At 37.1% G+C, this 19,966-nt stretch overlaps 1 protein-coding gene across 1 annotated transcript; it reads right to left on the reverse strand.

The window, feature by feature from the left end:
• Positions 1 to 11,210: 11,210 nt before the first annotated feature.
• MMGT1 (membrane magnesium transporter 1) lies at positions 11,211 to 19,346 on the reverse strand. Its single transcript, XM_065901296.1, has 4 exons — positions 19,268 to 19,346; positions 15,426 to 15,478; positions 12,974 to 13,077; positions 11,211 to 11,370 (listed from the first exon to the last, which is right to left on the reverse strand). Exons 1-4 carry the CDS (start codon positions 19,344 to 19,346, stop codon positions 11,211 to 11,213), a joined length of 396 nt encoding a protein of 131 aa, XP_065757368.1.
• Between the last annotated feature and the right edge of the window lie 620 nt (positions 19,347 to 19,966).

A 19,966-nucleotide genomic window follows, 5' to 3' on the forward strand; every position in this document is an offset into this window, starting at 1 on the left:
GCTGAGAGACAGTGCCCGAGGGAAAGTTCTCCCACAGTGAGAGAGATAGTCACCCAAGGAAGAGTCCCCCCACCCCATGGCTGATCTATAGTACCGAAGGAACAGTTCCCCCTCCCAGGGTTGAGATAGATCGCCCAAGGAATAGTACCACCCCCTAGACTGAGAACACACAAGAAAGAGCCCCCTTGCAGGGTAAAGCACCCAAGGAAAAGTATTACCCCCGCCCAAGGGTTGAAATCCTGACCTTGTTGAAGGAAACTAGAAGCAACTCAGAGAATGGCAGTAAAGTTGTGGCACCACACCAGTGGAAATTTCTAGAAATCTGCCTCTGGGGTATCTGAGAATGTTGTATACAGAGATGTCTCACCAGAAGCAGTCTGATGTATACTACTGCCTGAGAGGGTTTCAAGGGAAGCTGCTGGCCATCGAGTGCTGCTGGCCACTATGCCCTGCACCAGCCTGGCAGTGGAGAAGCTCTGTGCAGTGCAGGGCCTGGCATTGGAGAAGCCTGGTGCCCAGCAGGAACTCTCTGTGCCAGCAACCCAGGACCCAGAAGCAAAACTTTCCCCTTACACTGTCTCTGGCGCCCTCTACAGACAAACTTCTGTGACAACTGTTACAAGAAGAAGAAAAAACAAAAATTAAAGGAAACCACCATTTCCACAGATCAGACAAAAACAGATTAATTTGGAGCTGAGAGGCAAGAAATGAATAACCAGCACACTGTATTAACAAATAAAGGAGGAAAGTCATACAATCATCTTAATCAATGCAGAAAACACAAGCGATAAAATGCAACAACTATTCATGAGGACAAAATTAAAAGCATTTGTTAAGAAGTGAATCTACCAGAAATCTATAGTGTACATTATTCCTAGTTGTGAAAAATTAGAAGTACTCCTTGCAAGATCAAGACAGGGATGTCAACCACTTCTATTCAACACTGCACTCCAAGAATCCCTAGCTTGCACCCTAAGACAATAAAAGGTAAATAAGTTATTTGGCTAAACCTAAAACTCAAAGTTGTCTACAGACAAAGAATTTGACAAAGAGAATAGCTATAAAATCAACACATAAAAATTAACTGTATTCCTATATAACAGCAACAAGAAATTCAGGAAATGTAAGTTTTTTAAGCTATTACTAAAATTAGCAAGATTATATAATAAATAAATATTAAAATACATATATAGGAATATATATAGCATATATGAAATATATAGAGAATGTGTGTGTGTATGTATGGAATGAATATAACTAAACATGTCTAATAACAGCAGACAATTATAAAATTTTATTGAAAGATACCAGAGAAGACTTAAAGCAAGGTCTACACATAGGTAGGAAGACTCAGTGTCCACTTCCTCCGCCCCTCAATTTAATGTATAAATCTAACACACTTACAATCAAAATTCCAATAGTTTTTCATGGAACTTGACAAGCTGATTCTAAAATCTATATGGAAAAGTAAATGCCCAAGAATAGCCAAGACAAACACAAAGAAGAACAAATTAGGGGGATCTGCCTTACTATCTCAAGACTTATTATTATTAACCTTTAGTAATAAAGACAGTGTGATACAGATGCAGAGGTACACGAGCTGAACAATGATATAGAATAGCAGAGCCTAGAAATAGTCTCATGCATATATGGGAATGTGATACATTTCAGAGGTGTCATTGAAGATCGCTGGGGAAAGACTAGACTTTCTTTTTGCAGCATATGGTGCTGAGACAATTGGCAATCTATGTGAAAAATAATACAATTGGATCTCTTCCTCACACCATATACAAAAAAAAATTTCAGATTGATTAAGTACTTAAATGTGAAAGAAAAATTAAGACTTTAGAAGAAGTTAGAAAAGAATATCTTTAAGACTTCAAAAATAGGAAAATATTTCTTAAAGAGGACACACAAAAAAGCCCACTAAACATAACAGAAAAGGTTGATGCAATAGTATTGGTAATGCTCTTGTTCTTAAGTTTGATGTGAGTTTACGCAAGTCCCTTTTGTTAAGTTTCAGCTTACATATATGCTCCATACATTTTTGTATGAACCAAATACTACATTATAAAATGTTTGTCTGCAAAAAAAAGGCATATAAATTACGGCAGAGAAAGAAGTCAGTACCCTTAATAACAAAGGAAGAAATAACCCAACTTTTAGCAGAAATCTAGTTTCAGTAGTGAACACGTGGTTTAAAGAAAGTATTATAAAGGCAGGGTTAACATTAAAGAAAATCATAAAAACCAAAAATCCTAGCAAGCTGTTATCTTTAATGGATATTCGTTTCACCCCATGAATGCAAAACTGGGTCAACATTTGAAAGTCTATTCTTACAATTCACCATTGTAATAGGTAAAAGAAGAAAACAACACATGACTATCTCAATAAATACCAAAATTACATTTGACAAAATTCAAGATCCATTCCTGAATTTTTAAAATAATGATAAAAAGGAGTAAGATACAAGGTTAATATACAAAAGTCAATTGCTTTCCTAAATGCCAACAATGACTACCGGAATTTGAAATTTAAAAAAGAATACCATTTACAATAGCACCAAGATAATGAAACACATATAAATCAAACAAAATATGTACAGGATCTCTATGTGAAAAACTACAAGATCTATATAAATGTAGAGATATTCCATGTTCACAAAATGGAAGATTCAATATTATTAAGATGTCAATTCTTTCCAATGTGATCTATAGATTCAAAGCAATCCCAATCAAAATCCCAGCAAATTGTTTTGTAGATATCGACAAACTGACTCTAAAGATTATAGAAAAAGATGAAAGATCCTGAATAGCCAATGTAATACTGACAAATAAGGACAAAGATGGAGGGCTCACACTACCCAAATTTAAGACTTAGTGTAAAGCTACGGTAATCAAGACAGTGTGGTATTGGTAAAAGAGTAGACATGTAGATTAACGGAATAGAGTAGACAGCCCAGAAATAGACCCACACATATATAGTTGACCTATTTTTGACAAAGGAGCAAAGGCAATTCAATGGAGAAAGCAGAGTCTTTTCAACAAATGGTGTTGTAACAATTGGGCGTCCATATGAAAAAAAAAAAAAAAAGAACCTAGACACATCTTATATCTTTCACAAAAATTAGCTAGAAAGGAATCATAGACCTAAATTTAAAATAAAAAACAATAAAACTTCTGTAAGAAAACATAAGAGAAAATCTAGATGGCTTTGGGTTTGGAAATGAGCTTTTAAATTTAATACCAAAAGCATGATACATGAAAGAGAAAATTGATAAGTTGGACTGTAGTAAAATAAAAATTTCTCTGTGATAGACATTGTTATGAGAATGAAAAGGCAAACCATGGACTGGGAGAAAATATTTGCGAAACACGTATCTGTAAAGGACTTGTATTCAAAATATACAAAGAACTCTTAAAATGCAACAGTAAGAAAACAACCGGGTTTCAAAATTAAGCAAAAGATCTAAACAGATACTTCACCAAAAGAGAAATACAGATGGCAAATAAACATATGAAAGATGCTCAACATCCTTTGTCATTAGGGAACTGTAAATTAAAATGAGATATCACTACACATCTATTAAATAGTTAAAATTTGAAACCTGACAATACCAATTGCTGGCGTGGATGCAGAGTAACAGGAAGTCATTCATTGCTGATGGGAATGCAAAATTGGTAAGGCCACTTTGGAAGACAGCTTGGCAATTTCTTATAAAGCTGAACATAATCTTACCATATGATCTAGCAGTCATGCACCTTGGTATTTACCCAACTAATTTGAAAAAATAGGTCCACACAAAAACCTGCATGTGAGTGTTTATTCGTAATCATCAAAAACTGGAAATGTCTTTCAATAGGTGATGGATAAACAAACTGTGGAACATCTATACAAGAAACTATTATTCAGAGATTTAAAAAATGAATTATCAAGCCACAGAGAGACATGGAGGAAACTTGAATGCATATTGCTAAGTGAAAGAAGCCAGTCTGAAAAGGCTACATACGGTATAATTCCAACTATATGACACTATGGAAAAGGCAAAACCATGGAGACAATAAAAAGATCAGTGGTGAACAGGGGATCAGGGGAAGGAGGGGGTTGAACGTGTGAAGCACAAGGGACTTTTAGGGCTGTGAATTTATTCTATATGATAATACAATTGTGGATACATAACACATGGATTTGTCAAAACCCACTGAACTTTAGATCACAAAAAGTGAAACTTGATGTATATTTTTAAAAATCATTTAGGTCAGGGGAATCCCAGGATAGAATGCAGAATGTGACAAAACAATCTAACTATATTACAAATTTTTGAAACAAACGTACTGAAGATAGTGGGCCGGAAATGTGCCGACCTAAGTAACTTTGGAAATGAGTGGAGTCTATAAAACGAATGGCAAAAAAACCTTATACAATCACTGTGCTTTGGTTGAAAAAGTTGTTTCCCATGGGAATACGTGTTAACAATTCTGAAAACACTGCACTTGTATACTGGAATTAAACAATTCAAGTAAGTGGGTAGCAGACAGTGGGAACCAGGTCTCTCAGTGTTGGGGTGGTTTACAGATAAGCAAGGGGAGGAGGTTAGAATGATACATGTGGTGGTGGATCAAACATCAGTAAGAACTTGTGCTTCACTTAATAGAAATACAGATGTTACATACAGGAATATTTATACATATGTGTATAGGCACAAGTTAGTACACACCCATATATTTCCTTGCTCTGTTAGCTGGAAGGGCCTTGAAGAGACAAAACACCAGGAGCAACTGAGCACAACTAGGGCCCAGATCTTGGTTTCTAATACCATTCTCCAATAAAAAGAACCAGGTTCCTTGGAGAAAAGGCTGACTCTAGGACTGGGGAAGGAAATATACAAGATGAGCCTGGAACATCTCGTAGTGCCAGAAAGTAAGAACTGCTGGGGAAAAAATCCACAGTAATGGGAGTGATGTCAAAGGGACACAAGAGTCAAATGAAACGGCTACCAATGTTCAAAACTGGAACAATTCCAGCAACAAAATGAAGTAGTATTACATGATAACCCAGAGTACAAAATAAATTAATATCCATGAGCCAAACTCATATAAATAAAATATTGAATAAATTAACAAGTGGGGGAGAAGAGACATACCGCCCGTGCAGAATTCCAAATAATTGATGTAGATACTCCATCCTCAAGAAGGTGAAGCATAACTCCCTACTCCCTAAGTGTGGGCTGTGCACAGCGACTTCTTTCCAAAGAGGACAGTACGGAAAGGGTAACTCTACAATGGAGAAACCTGACAAACACTGCTTTAGGTGATCAAGAATAACATCAACAGGGAATTCCCTGGCAGTCCATTGGTTAGAACTCCGCGCTTTCACTGCCATGGCCCAGGTTCAATCCCTGGTCGGGGAATTAAGATCTTGCAAGCTGTGTGGCACAGCCAAAAAAAAAAAAAATCAACATTTATAATTCATGTTAATAAATGTATGCCCTGGGTATGATAACAATGGCACACATAATCCAAGTCTAATAATTGTAAAAAAAAAAACACTGGACAAATCCCAGTAGAGGCACATTGTACAAAATACCTGACCAGTATTCCTCAAAACTGTCAAGGTCACCAGAAATAAGGAAAGTCTAAAAAACTGTCACGGCCAAGGAGAAGCCTAAGACATCGCAGCTAAATGACCCGGCACAGCCAAATAAATAAATAAATATTTTTAAATGAAATTTAAAAATGCAATGTGGTATCCTGGATGGAATCCTGGAACACAAAAAGGGCTTTTGGTAAAAACTAAGGAACTCCGAATATTAACTCCAGTTAAAAATAATGTAGCAATCTCTGTTCAAGGATTGTTATCAAATGTACCATGCTAACATGTTAACCAGTGGTGAAACTGAGGCGGGCTATGTGGGAATTTTCTGCACCATCTTCCCAATTTTTCAGTAAATCTAAAACAGTTCTAAAAAATAAATTTAGAAAATACCATTTTAAAAAGGAGGTAGAAGGACTATTTAAAAGAGACTAGAGAGACAAACTAACCAATGTAATTTGTGAACCTTGGTGGGGGCAGCTATAAAAGTCATTCTGGGGATGCATGGGTAAATTTGAATAGATCAGATGGTTCATCCTTTCCTTAAGTGTGAGAATGGTATTGTGGTTAAATGGGAAAATGTCTTCACTCTCATAGGAGAGGCATGCTGACATATTTAGGAACGTCATGATGTGATGAAGTGTGATGATGAAGTCTGTAACTCACCACAAACAATTCAGGAGGGCTTTGAAAGAGGCACATTTGGAGAGAACAAAAGCAAAAGTAACAAAATGTTAGGAATGGTGAATCTAAATGAAAAGTATTTTGGCACTCATCAAACTATTCTTTGACACTTTCTGTAAGTTTGAAATTTTTCAAAATAAAATTTTAGGAAAAATATCAATAGGATTTTAGAATTGGATAAAATGATACTAAAGTTCATCTAGAAATATAAACATGCAAGAATAACTAGGAAAAAAATCCTGAAATAATATTGTGGTATGGACTAGCTATGCCAAATATGAAAATGCGTAATAACTTAAAAGACTGCAGAGTTCAGAAACAAATCTAAATATATATGGAAACAATGTATGAGGGATGGTTTTTCAAATCAATGTGGAAAAAAGTCAACAAATAGGGTTGGGATAACCAGATAGCTATTTGGAAGAGAAAAATCTTGAATTCTTACCTCACTCCTTCCACCTAAATAAATTCCAAATGAAGCAAAGATTTAAAGGTTAAAAAAAAAACTTAAAAGTACTGGAAAAATACATTAAATTTATTCTTAAATGTAAAGAAGGCCTTTCTAAAGCAAGGCACAAATCCCAGAAGCCATAAAGACTGATAAGTTTAACTACATAAATAAATAAAACTCAGGAAAATATTATTAAACATATGACAACAGACCAATTTTCTTAGCTTACAAAGAGCTCATACAAACTAATAAAAAACAAATCATCTAATAGAAAACAGAACATGACCACACAGTTCACAGGAAATGAAATATAAGTAACCAATAAACATGAAAATGTGTTCCATCTCCTTCGTTAAAATGCATTATAACTTCATTAAGATGCAAAATACCATTTATTCACTTTCAGATGATCAAATTTTAAAAGGTTGAGGGCCCAGTATTGGCAAAAGCCTCATAAATAATTATTCTTATACATTATATGTGGAAGCATAATTGGGCAAAGATTTCTGGAGATCAGTTTGGCAACAACTACTGACCTGAAAATGAAAACTATCCTTTGACCCAGCAATTCTATTGCTAGGAAGTAACCTTGTTAGTTTAATCTCATTATATGTACAAGTAAGTTCACTGCAATATGGTTTAGCAATAGTAAAACATTGCCAACAACCTGAAAGCCCATCAATGTTTGAACATTTATTACACATCATATATTAGAATACCACACAGTCATTAAAAAGAATGAGGTATTTCTGTACATACTGATACAGAAAGATCTTATAAGACACAGGTAGCAAAAAAAGCAAGGTACAGAAGAGTGTATACAGTCTGATTCCATTAATGTAAAAACTTTTTAAGTATATATTTGCTGGCAAATAACGTTTTTCCTGAAAGAATATACAAGACACTTAAAGCTGGTGACCTTTGGAGAGAGGTATTAGGAGGAGGGAAGGGAGCAGGTTTTAACCTCATGCCTTTCTGTACCATCTGGGGTTTTTGCCATGTGCATATATTATCTTTCTTTTTTTCCTTTTAAAAGAATACTTGATTAGTAGGTTAGTTTGAGATATTCCTGTGTAGATTTGAATACTAGTAGTGCTATCTTTCAAAATACTGCAGATAAACGCCAAGCTTTGCGAACCAGAACTTCCTCTTGGATTTCCATTAAACTTTAGATTTGTCCCCTGATGCTTTAATCATAATGATTTCCTGTTAAGTATAAATTTCCATTTTGTCATGGCAGTTTGGCTATACAACACATTTGTGCTGGAATGATTAGACACTGCTACTCAAAGACCAATATTCTTATACTCCAAAGGGCATTTGATAATTCATAAATATAAATATAAATGAGATTACACATTCTATTTCAACTCTAAAAAAACATAAAATTGCAGTAAGACTTTACATGTACAATGAAAAGTAAAGTATCCACTGAATTTAGTAAAACAGCATCACATTGGAAAAAATAGTCATTAAAATTAGATCTTACGTTTTTCTGGGGACAGAGAAACAGAAGAAAATGAGATTAAAAGTAAAACGAACAAACAAACAAACAAAACAAAACAAAAAAAAAAAACCACTACCAAAAACAGGGTGAGACAATCATTTATTTATTGGACAGGGCAAGGTCATTTAAAGAGAGGAAACATATCCAAAAGACTGTGTTTAGCTTGGTGTTACAGGCATCGATGCTCACAACAAACAACACTACTCAGTACATCATGGAAACAGGCCACATACAACCAGGGGGATGCTGTCATGCCACTCAAAAATAAGCCACAATGCTTAGAAAACAATCATTAGGGAGTTACAGAGCATCACAGTCTCTAATTCACCAATCTGCATTTTCTGCAGCTGGCCCACTAGGGCCATAGCATTTGGCTGGTTCCCTGGTCATTAAGTCTTCCGATATTCTAGAGAGCCTTCAACAGTACACACTTCTGAATGTCACTGAAATCACAGTCAACTGCAGGCTTAACTAGCTCGCATGACTACATTTTTGGCTACCTTAGTACTGCCTCATAGTAGTATAAATAGAATTCTGAACTTAATCCATTTAGCGCTGTTATGAAGCACCCAAATCACCCAAATCCTATGGTACCTACTTTTAAAAGACAGCATAAATTCATTGGAGGAAATTAAAGAAAAAATTTGGGAAGCTCACCTGACCAGAGGTATACAAGCTCCTAGCAAAATTAGACACAACTGAAGACTGCTATGTCAATTATTTGCCACGTTATTTGGCATCATATTTAGCAGGACTTTCCTGACTGGGCTATCCATATCAATATCCATTCTAGAGACTAGACAAAAATATTATAAATAGTAACATATCATGAATGCTTGGTTCTGAGAAAAAACTATTCAGCATAAGACGGACTGAGAAACCTGTTAGGTATGTGACCCTCCCTCCTTACATCTATTGATTTTTACAAACCACTTCCTTTTACGGCAATCAGTTCTCAAGAGGAGAAGTTCTCACTCCACATAGAACGAAACCATATTTGGGAAGCCAGTCATGAAAGCCCAGATACTGCAGGAATCCATTCATATTAAATGACCAGAATAGACACATCTACAGAGACAGAAAGTAGATTAGTGGCTGGGAGGCATTGGGGGAAAAAGACACGTAACCGCTAAAGGGCACAGGGTTTCTTTCTGGGCTGATGGCAATGTTCTCAAATTCACTGCGATCATGGTTGCACAACTTCATGAATATATTACACCAGTGAATTGTACCCTTTAAATGGGTGAATGGTAAGGTATGTGAATTATATCTCAGTGAAGTTATTATTAAAACATATTAGGAAAGAAAGACAGGCCCCCAAAGAGAAGAAAATAAGACGCTCTTGCGAATCAAGTCATACCTGAGGAAACGGTACACAGGCCTGATGTAAGGAGCTTGTTTCTCATACACTGTTCTGATTTAAATACAACCACTTTAACCCCTGACTTCACATTTTAAACTCATTCCTAAATTATTTTAGGTTTTCAACAGATTTCTAACTTTGTTCTCCTTAGAGAGCAGAGTCAGTGTTCCACAGACAGATTGGGTTGGCAAAACAAAATTAAACAATGAATAAAAACCCAATGACAAAATAGTCTTGTACTTCAGGCTGTGTTACCAGGCAGAAGAGAAGAGCTGAGGTTCATTACTAATAGGAAAAAATGTCTTCAAGGATAAGGACATCTCATGACTCTTGCCTAAAGCACATTTCCTTTTCAAATCTGCATACAGTTATTCCCTTTATACCTATACAATTCAACAAAAGCAATGTTTCCATACCTGTATGATTCAACAAAAGCAATGTTTTCTATGAAGAAATGTAGAAATGTTAAGCTTCCTGCAGATCAAAGAGCTAGCCAAATTCCCCTAAAACTGAAACTATTGTTTCTAAAAAAATTCTTCTCTGTACCCTCATCCTCACCTTCAGCAACATACAATGAAGATGGAAAACAAATCAGAAGCTATGAAACAATTTCTTCAATGACCTTAATTATTTTTAAAGACATGAGTTCCAAATATTTAGAACATATTTGGCCCAATTCTGTTGAAGTCTACCTTTAATGAGAAGGTTTCCTTTATTTTTACTAATTCATTAGTTTAGTATGCAATAAAATAACAGATTTTGAATAAGTTAAACTGGTTAATGACAAGTAATCAGTTTTCCTCAGTGATTACTATTCTTCTACACAGGCAGGATAATTAATTCATGGATGGTCTTTTTGGTCTATCTTCAACTATTCTTACACTACATAATCAATTCGGGACATTTTTTACCAATAAATGAAGAGAACACAAGTAGCTTTACAGCAAGCTGAGTTCGTTAAGTATATCTGTATGACAAAGGATTTCTGACACAAAAATTGCTCGCTGCACACAGAAGCCCAGAGAAGTGATGAAACAAGACTGATGTTAGGAGGTATATGGGAGCAGGGTAGGGTGAGAAGTAATGGGTAAATTAAAAACTGGCAAGTATCTGCTGAAGCAGAGCCACTTTTTAGGGGGCATAAGAAAAACTTATAAGTCACCATTTTGGTCTACTTTAGAGAAGTCCATTTGTTGTTAAGAACTTAAGACCATTTTACTATCATTCACGCTGCAAAATGCAGTAGTCACACTATCTCCAAAAGGATCCTAAAAACTGTAGTGCAAAAGAAAAGAAATCTAAGAAAATAAATAATTACAAAACCATCATTTTTCAAAGAAATGTTTTCAAAACAGTGACTTTTACAAAACATGTGAATTTGTTTTAGATGAAAAAAGAATTCTCTCTCTATGAAAGATCAAAGACTCATTTCACAGATAACTTATATTGCATTAATGATTTGATTAACAGTGTATAAACAAGGGTCATAGACTTTTTTAATTAGGTCTGAAAGATCAATATAAATACTGATGGGGGGGAGTGTTTTGTACCCCAAACTCCAATATTCCAGCTCTGTGTCCTGTCCTATTCTGTTATTATAATTTGTAAAAATCTTAACGACGCAGTGATTCAAGTTTTCGTAACTTCAATGATGTGTTAGAGGACAATGCATCTTGGTTTGAAGAATTTGTTGTATCCGAAGGCCGGAACAGTACTCGACCGCGATGATTAAATACATAAAATGATGGGTGATTCCTTAATGTGTCAAATGTCCTTAAAAGAAAAAAAGCATCAATTTTAGATAAACCTTTATAAAAGCTTATTTGAAAATAAGCAGGCTTCTAATAAATTATGAATTTGCTATGGATTATAGTTTTAACTAAGTTTAAATCCGTAAAATCAGACTATAATTGGTAAACATACTGTATCTCACTTTCTTCCTGTACAAGGAAAATAAGAAACCCGGAAATGTAACATAAAACCCTCAAATTTTTTAATTCAGGCATTCCTTCCAAGATGCCTATGAAAACACAAATAATCGCTCAACTTTAATCACCTCTATAAATCTAACACCAGCCCATGCCAAATAGTCCTTAAAAAAAAACAGTACATAGAGTATAACTTTGATTATTCTCACCTGGCCCTCACTATTCAAGCCATCTGATAATTGTACAGATCTGTCTTCTAAGAACCAAGTACAACGGAAAATTCCTTTTGGCCCTTCTGTACCTGCTGTTGTCCAAACTCGTATATTTTGCTACCACCTACTAAATTCATGTATCTTGCTACCACCTACTTAATGCCATTCTGTTTTACTTCTTTCTTTCTAAGCCCCTTGCCTGTGATTCTTGGTAGACTCTTTGTAAGAACTGTAGTGGGTAGTGATAGTGGAGTATCCTTCCATCTTTCCAGTGAGATATATGCAGTCTAAAAAAAGTTCACAAACACCTAAGTGTATGGCTTTTGGTATTGGTTTGTTTTTAAATATTAATTTCCTGGAAGGAAAGAGAACTTTTCTTTTGATAAAAACTCAAATCTCAAAGTCAGCCCACCTGAAAATCCAAGCATACCCCAACATAAAATGGGAAGCCTGAGATGTGACTATTTAAAATGTAAATTAAAAAGTAAAAGTAAAAAGGGGATGAATTTCCTCTAACACATAAATGTTTATTGTGAATTCTTCTAAGGAAATACTGTGTTAAAATTTCTAGGATCAAGAAGGTGGCTAAAGTCCAGAGACGGAATTGAATAAAGCTAAAGGATGATTTTATGCAATTCAGAAATATGGAAAAGAAAAGCAAGCAAAGCTCATGAAAATAGCTTAGAAGTAGTATAGGAGAAAAAAGAAAGCAGAATAACAAATATACTTTAGTCCAAGGATAGAAAAGGGCCTAAGAGCAGAGTTTATGTCACAGACTAGGTTCAAGTGATAGAGGAAACAGAAAACCTCTTAATCTTCCAAAGATTAAGCTGGGTCAAGAGGATAAGAAGAGGAAAAGGGAAGGGAGGGAAGGGAGGGAGGAAGGAGAGGGAGAAGCAAGGCGGGTGGGGAAGAAAGAAGGAAAAAATTCCTGAGGGAATATCTTCCTATATATCTATTTCCATCCACCTATCTATCCAACCAGCCAACAAGTAATTTAAGAAACCATAACATAACATCTTATTCTGATGTCAATAATCTGTCATTCAACTTCCATTTTTCCTGACACATCAAACACTGCCTCAATTTTTTTACCTCGTTACTCATACAAACTGCATAATCGAAATGTAAAAACAAAACCGACTTTTATGTACCATAAAAAACATAGATTTTAAATTATGTAAATGAAGCAAAACCCCCATGAAATTAAATGCCTATGAAAAGGAAAAGACTTACTTATTTTTTAGTTCTGAAGTGGCATCCATGTCTTTAAACTCCCCTGCAATATGAACTATACCATAACAGGTAACTGCAAAGGCCAGAAGTGTCTGAAGAACTATCTGTGAGTATAAAGATTGAAATTACTAAACAACATACAAATATTACTATAAAAATTTACAATTTTCTCTCCATCTCTTTCTAGCCTCTTAACAGGTATTTCTTCTAGATCCTATCAAGGAGTCTCACTTTAAATGATTTGGACTCAGACAAAACAGTATCTTCTATAAGTTCTGTGAATCGGCTGCAAAGATACTTCTGGGTTTTGCGCAAATAGCAAAAACAGGTACCAAGCCATTCAGAACTCAGTTATCAACTATTACCAGCTTCTAAGAGCAACTATGAATGTTTTAATGTATTATTGTTAAATATCACAGAGTATAAAAAGAACACCCCTTAGCCACCACCTAGCTTAAGAAACAGAACATTACCAGTACCCTTCAAGGTCCAGGTACCCCTCTCCAATTATATCCTTCACCCTCCCTCCCAGTTAACTATTGTCCCCAATTGTTTATTAATCAGTTCCTTGCTTTTATTTATAATTTTACCAGCTCTGTATGTACCTCTAAAACATACATTGCTTACTTTTGCCCATTTGAGCTTTTTTTGGGGGTGAGATTCCTCCCTGTTGAAGTACATAGTTGTAGTCCATTCATTTTCATTGTATTTCATTACGTGAAAATCCCACAATTTATACATTCTACTGTTGATGGCTATGTGGGCTGTTTCCTGTCTGTGACTTCTACAACATCAGGATGGATATCTTTGTGTATGTCTCCTGGCACACGGGAGTGCAACCACTGGTGTAGAGTATACACAAATTCAACTTTATTAGGTAATACGAAACTGCTTTCCAAAGAGGTTCTGCAAGCAAAAACTTGCAATGTTTGATATTAACCAACATGGGATTACAGGCATATTTTATTTTCTTGATTGTGATTTTCTGTATTTTTCAAATTTTCTCATTTGTAAACAGAAGAAAGTTATTTTAAACAGATATAAATGAGTGTGTATATGTGTGTGTGTGCGCGCGCATCTACCACAAAACAAAGGTGACGGGAGAATGAGTTAATAGCCATATCCACCATGTCTTTAATTATGACAATTAAAGTCAAAATTAGCCACAAGCTATTATTCTTTCTAAACTAAAATTTAATGTCATCTGTTATACTGGTTTACATCCCCACCACCAGTGTACCAAGACCCATTTCATACAATGCAATCATAGGCATCATTAACAAGGATGTGGTAAATCTATGAGTTGTCATGAAAATATGTCAAGATAAATTGTTAAGTAATAAAAAGCTAGTTATGAAAGTATACATATATACACATAACTCTTTTAAAAGAAACACTCTGTGTTTTGATTACGTAAAACTATACATACACAAAGATAATGTTGTTTATGCATAGAAGAAAACTAAACTACTGATATACTCCAAACTGTTGGGAGTAGAGGTAGAATTGTGAGCAACGGGGTCAGTTTCTTTTTTTTTAATTGTATGGGGTCAGTTTTACTTTTGACACTTACTGGTTGATTCTATTACAAAGAACTTACTACTTTCGTTCTTTAAAATCTAATAAAGATTTTAAAAGGGGGGGAGGGGAAATTCCCCGGCAGTCCAGTGGCTAGGACTCTATGCTTCCACTGCAGGGGGTACAGGTTCAATCCCTGGTCGGGGAACTAAGATTCCGCAAGCCACACGGCGCAGGCAAAAAAACAAAACAAAAATCCAATAAAGATAAAAAACTGTGAGTGAAGTTCACATATTATTTCAGCTTTAAAAAAAAGCACTTCCTATTTTTCTTTAGTTTTACCACCTATGTATCTCTCCCTAAACAATGTTTTGTTAGTTTTACTTGTTTTTAAACTTTATGTATAAAAGGAATTTTCTTAAAAAAAATAAAGTCAAATAATCAACTTAAGTCCATCTCAGACTACAGACAGAGCAACTTCTAGAAAGACTATTATAAACTAAGTTCTAGGGAGTTCCCTGGCTGTGCAGTGGTTAGGACTCCACACTTCCACTGCAGGGGGCCCGGGTTGGACCCCTGGTCAGGGAACTGAGATCCTGCAAACTAAGATCCTGCAAGCTGCGCGGCATGGCCAAAAAAATAAACTAAGTTCTAGAAACCAAACAGAAATCTTTTGTTTCCAAATCTTTGGGTTTTATAATGAGTGACAAAATGTAGATAACAGATATGCTATTTCATCTCTGGAAAATTAAGAGAATAAAAAACCAAAAAAAATTTAAAATATATGTTAAGCTATGTGGCTGATTTTTAAAATATATATACATATATATTTTTTATTGAAGTATAGTTGATTTACAATATTGTATTAGTTTTAGGTATATGGCAAAGTGATTCGGTTATATATATTTTAATGGAATATAAATGACCAACTTACATCTATTGGCAGTGATTCATCTTCTTTTTCTGTTAATCGCATATAAGAACGATCTATAAACCAGAAGCATACCATTAAAGAAATTGTAGCCCATTTTTCTTAAAATGCAAGCAAATCTATATACCAAAGAAGCAACTGACATGTGCTACAAAAAGTAATGCTAATCCCGGATTCCTCAAAAACCTCTATCTTCTAAGGCAGTCAGTCTGATCTTGAACTACTTTATTCCCATCATGACCTGCTTTGTCACCTTATAAAACAGGAGAAGAGTGAAAAGTGAGCAAATATGAGGAAGAAATACCTAAACATAATTTTTCTTTCATTACTACAGGAAAACTAGAATTCTCTGAAATTCTTTCACTAACTGGTCAAAGAAATCACAATTATTTAAAAATTAAGTCTACAAAAAATCTCAACTCTGAAATAGCACCACCATCACATAATATGGACAAAGTAATATTGTTATGGAAATGTTTTTCCTGAGACAATATGCTGGGGGGTGTTGGAATAGGAGAAATTCCGGGACATCAATTGCTGCTTATATGATTTAATTATAATTCTGCTACTGCCTTAGCCTCAGGAGGTAGCAAGGTATGAAGGAAAAGGATCAGGATTTGGAAGCTGAAAAGCCGAGATCATAATACCAGCTCTTCAATTTATCGTAATCTCATTCAATGTAAGACACCCTCGTGGATTGTAACATGTATCTCAATTTCAGAGTGTTAAAATGTAGGAGTGGGAGGTGGAATGTGCCTGAGAATCAAAAAAATACAGTATCTATCTTTTCACTGCCTAAATTTCTGCAACTGTAAATTGGGAATATAAGGATCAAATGAGACACAGGATAGGAGGTCTGCCATAACAAAGTTCGTCACGGCAAAGACCAGCATGGCACAGCACCCCAGGGTGCTACCTGCTGCCACAATCTGACAGGACACAATTAGCCTCAAAGGTAAATATTGGTCTCTTTCCAACATGAGGATTATAAAGAGGTCCCACTGCAGTGACAAATGCCACAAGGCATGCTCACCTCACATAAAAACACAAAATCCTAATTCTAGAGGAATCTTGCACAATCCCTACTTAATCACATGCTTAAAACCTCAAATTATTGTGAGTGAGTATGCACTGACTCTTAAAAGAGAATGTGTCTAGAAACATTTCTTAAGTTTTATCTCACAGGTTTCATCATAAGGACAGGCGTAAAAGAAAAATCAAACCAATACCCAAATAGGTTTTGGCTAACTTCCTACTGCCTGTTCAATTCCCAGCTACCTTTCTTCTTTGCATGAAGCCTAATCTGACTCTAACTCCAGCTTTAGCAGGGCATTTCCTCATCTGTAAAATGAAGGGGTTGGACTTCGGTCATCTATCTCCTTGCTCTAGGATAGTAAGATTTTACAGCTGAAGTCTATTGTAGAAAATGACGCAGTACCACTGTACCCTAATCTCCTCTAGGGAAGCTATTCTAAAATGAATGTACATACAAATCACCTGGGGATCTTATTAAAAAGCAGATTTGATTCCATAGATCTGGGGTGGGGGTGTCTGAATTTCTGCATTTCTGACCAGCTCCCAGATGATTTCCAAGATGCTGGGCTAAAGACCACACTTGATCAGCCAGACTCTAGGCACCTTTCTTAACCCCTTCCCCCCACCCCCTGAAAAATGACTACTCCCATCTCCATGTATTTTTACATACTTTTAGCATAGCATCTATATTACTTTATGGTGATTGTTGCTTGATGCACTTCTTTCTCCACTTGACTTTGAACTCCCTCAGGACATCACTGCACCTTCTAGCACCTAAGCACAGCGCAATTTCAAGCAATTACTCAAGACTGAATTTTACCAAGCAGTGTAGCACACAGGCTCTAGAATCCAACTGCTTGTCTTTGAAACCCAGCCCCACCATTTATCATCTCTGTAATTTTGCACAAGTTTCCTAGCAGTATGTCTCAATTTCTTCATCTTGCAAAGACGATAATAACAATAATATCTACCTCCCAGGGTTTTTGGTAGTATTGAATTACACAATACACGTAAAATGCTTAGCTCAGTGCCTGGCACATGATAAACATTTAATAAATGTTAGCTATTATTATTGTTATCATTCAAGATTGGAGCTTTGGAGAAACTGTCACAGAAAGAGGAGCCTGAGGAAACATGACAACTAAATGTAATATGATATCCTGGATTGATTCCTGGAATAGAAAGAAGACATTAATGGGAAAACTGGTGAAATCCAAATAAAAGCTAGACCTTACTTAATAGTAGTATACCAATGTCAGTTTCCTAGTTGTTACATTATAACATAGTAATGTAAGGTGTTACCAATGGGGGAAACTGAGTGAGGGGTATACAGTAACTCTCCGTACTATCTTCGCAACCTTTCTGTAAATCTAAAATTTCAAAATAAATTAAAAAAAAATAAAGCTGAATTTCTGCCAGACAAATGTTGTCATAATACCTGTATGTAAAAAGTAATTTTAATAATTGGATCATTTAATTATGTACAATAAATAGAACAAAACGTTTTATCTTGAAAACAATTGGAGCTTTGAGGAATTCACATTTCATTTGCTACTTTATTCCTGAAGATGGAAAGTAAGGTAGCAAATAAAGGAATAAAGTTCAACTCTGAATTTCTTTCCTTCATTCAACAAATTTATTGAGTACCTAGCTGGGAACATTGTGCTGGGCACTGACATTACAGCAATGAACAAAATACACATTGTCCCTGCCCTTATGGGCTCTATAGGTTAGGAAAGAGCTCAGCAAACTTTTCCTGTAAAGGGCCAGATAATAAATATTTTAGCTTTTGCAGGCCTTATTATCTCCATTGTAACTACTCAACTTTGCCCTTAGAAAGCAGCCAGACAATACCTAAACGAATGGGCGTGGGTGTGTGCCAATAAAACTTCACTGATGGACACTGAAACTTGGATTTTATATAATTGTCATGGATCATAAAATTATATTCTTTTGCTTTTTCCCCCCAACAAATTAAAAATCTAAAAACATTCTTAGCTCATGGCAAAAACAGGAGGGAGGCTGCATTTGGCCCACATGCCAGAGTTTGCTAACTCCTGGTCTCGGAGAGAAGGTAGACCTCAAAACAGATCAGCTGTCTCACTGCACTGCATCCTCTGCTGGACTCCAAGTTTCCTCTTGACAATACAATTGTATATGTGTGATAAAGCACTTTTGTTTTTTTTTCATTTAAACTTCCCAATCACTCTCTGACATAGAAAGTGCAAGAATTAAAATCCACCTCAGTGAAGCCTCAGAGAAGGGACATGATGTGCCCAAGGTCACAGATTTAGCGGTAAAGCAAGTTTCTAAGAACCAGCCCCTCAGTCCGGTGCTCTTTGCCCCGCATCACAGTGCCTCCCTGAGGCAAATGGTCATTTAACTTGTCAGTACGCCTGGACAACCCAGGAGTGCCCAAGACGTTGTCCACCTAGTTGTCATGGGACCATGAGCATCCGAGGTCCTCGATCTGAAACTTTGCCAGCCCCACGCTGGATCTGACATCACTTGTCCCGGATTCCCGGATAGATCCCCTCTCTGCCTACCCTGCAGCCCACCGGTCCCGTACTGAGCCCTCTCCCCAACACCCACTTCCAACCCTGCTGCAACCCCAGGTGCCCCACTCTTCTCAAACTCAGACTCCAAGCCTTCCACCGGGGAGCCCCGCACTGCTTCTCACAGCCACCCCAAACTCTAAGGTCTCAAATGACCGTTCCCGGGACACGCGGTCCTACACTCCCTCAAGGGTGCGCCCACACGCCGCCCCCGGAGTCCCGCACGGAAGCGATCGCCGTCCCTCAGGCACTTACGCTGCGCAGCGGAAAAGGCCGCGTGGGCTAGGGCAAAGAGGCCGATGCCCACCAGCCCCTTCCACAGCGACGGCGCCATGACTCCGGAGGAGTAGCAGCCCAACAAAAGAAGCGAAGGGCGACGGAGCTATTCCTTCCTCCACCGGCGGGTGTCCGCGCAGCGCAGAGAGATGACGTCAGTGAACCTCTGGGCGCGAAGCGCCCAAGAGGTGGGAAAACCAAAGAGCCGTGAGAAAGCGGAAACGGGGATGCCGGGAAGAAGGGGAAGCGACACGGAAAACAGTCCGCGAGTACCGAGGGGCAGGGCCTCCACCGCGCTGCCGCTTTGCGAGGGGCGGAGCTGAGCGGACGGCGTAAAAGAAGAGGCGCAAGCGGATCAATGGGGAAGTGGAGTGGAAGGGCGCCAGCAAATGAACGCGGGCCGCGGGGCAGGGGGCGGGGCCTGTGGAGAGTTCCGGGCGGGGCAGAGGGACCCTGGGCTCTGCAGGCGGTGGTTAAAGGCGGTCAGTGCTGGCTCCCTACCCCTGGGCTGGGAATTTTTGTTTGTTTGTTTTGCTTTTCCCTCAAGCTGTGCCCTTTGTTTTCTGTGGACCTTTCCTGTACTTCAGACTACTGGGAACCGCGGAAGGAGGCAAGGGTGTGAAAGCGAGGGGGCGGGTGGGGTGTAGAGGAAAACCACCCGGCATTTGGAGCCGCAAA

The sequence above is a fragment of the Phocoena phocoena genome, chromosome X, assembly GCF_963924675.1.
Source record: "Phocoena phocoena chromosome X, mPhoPho1.1, whole genome shotgun sequence".
Taxonomy (NCBI): domain Eukaryota; kingdom Metazoa; phylum Chordata; class Mammalia; order Artiodactyla; family Phocoenidae; genus Phocoena; species Phocoena phocoena.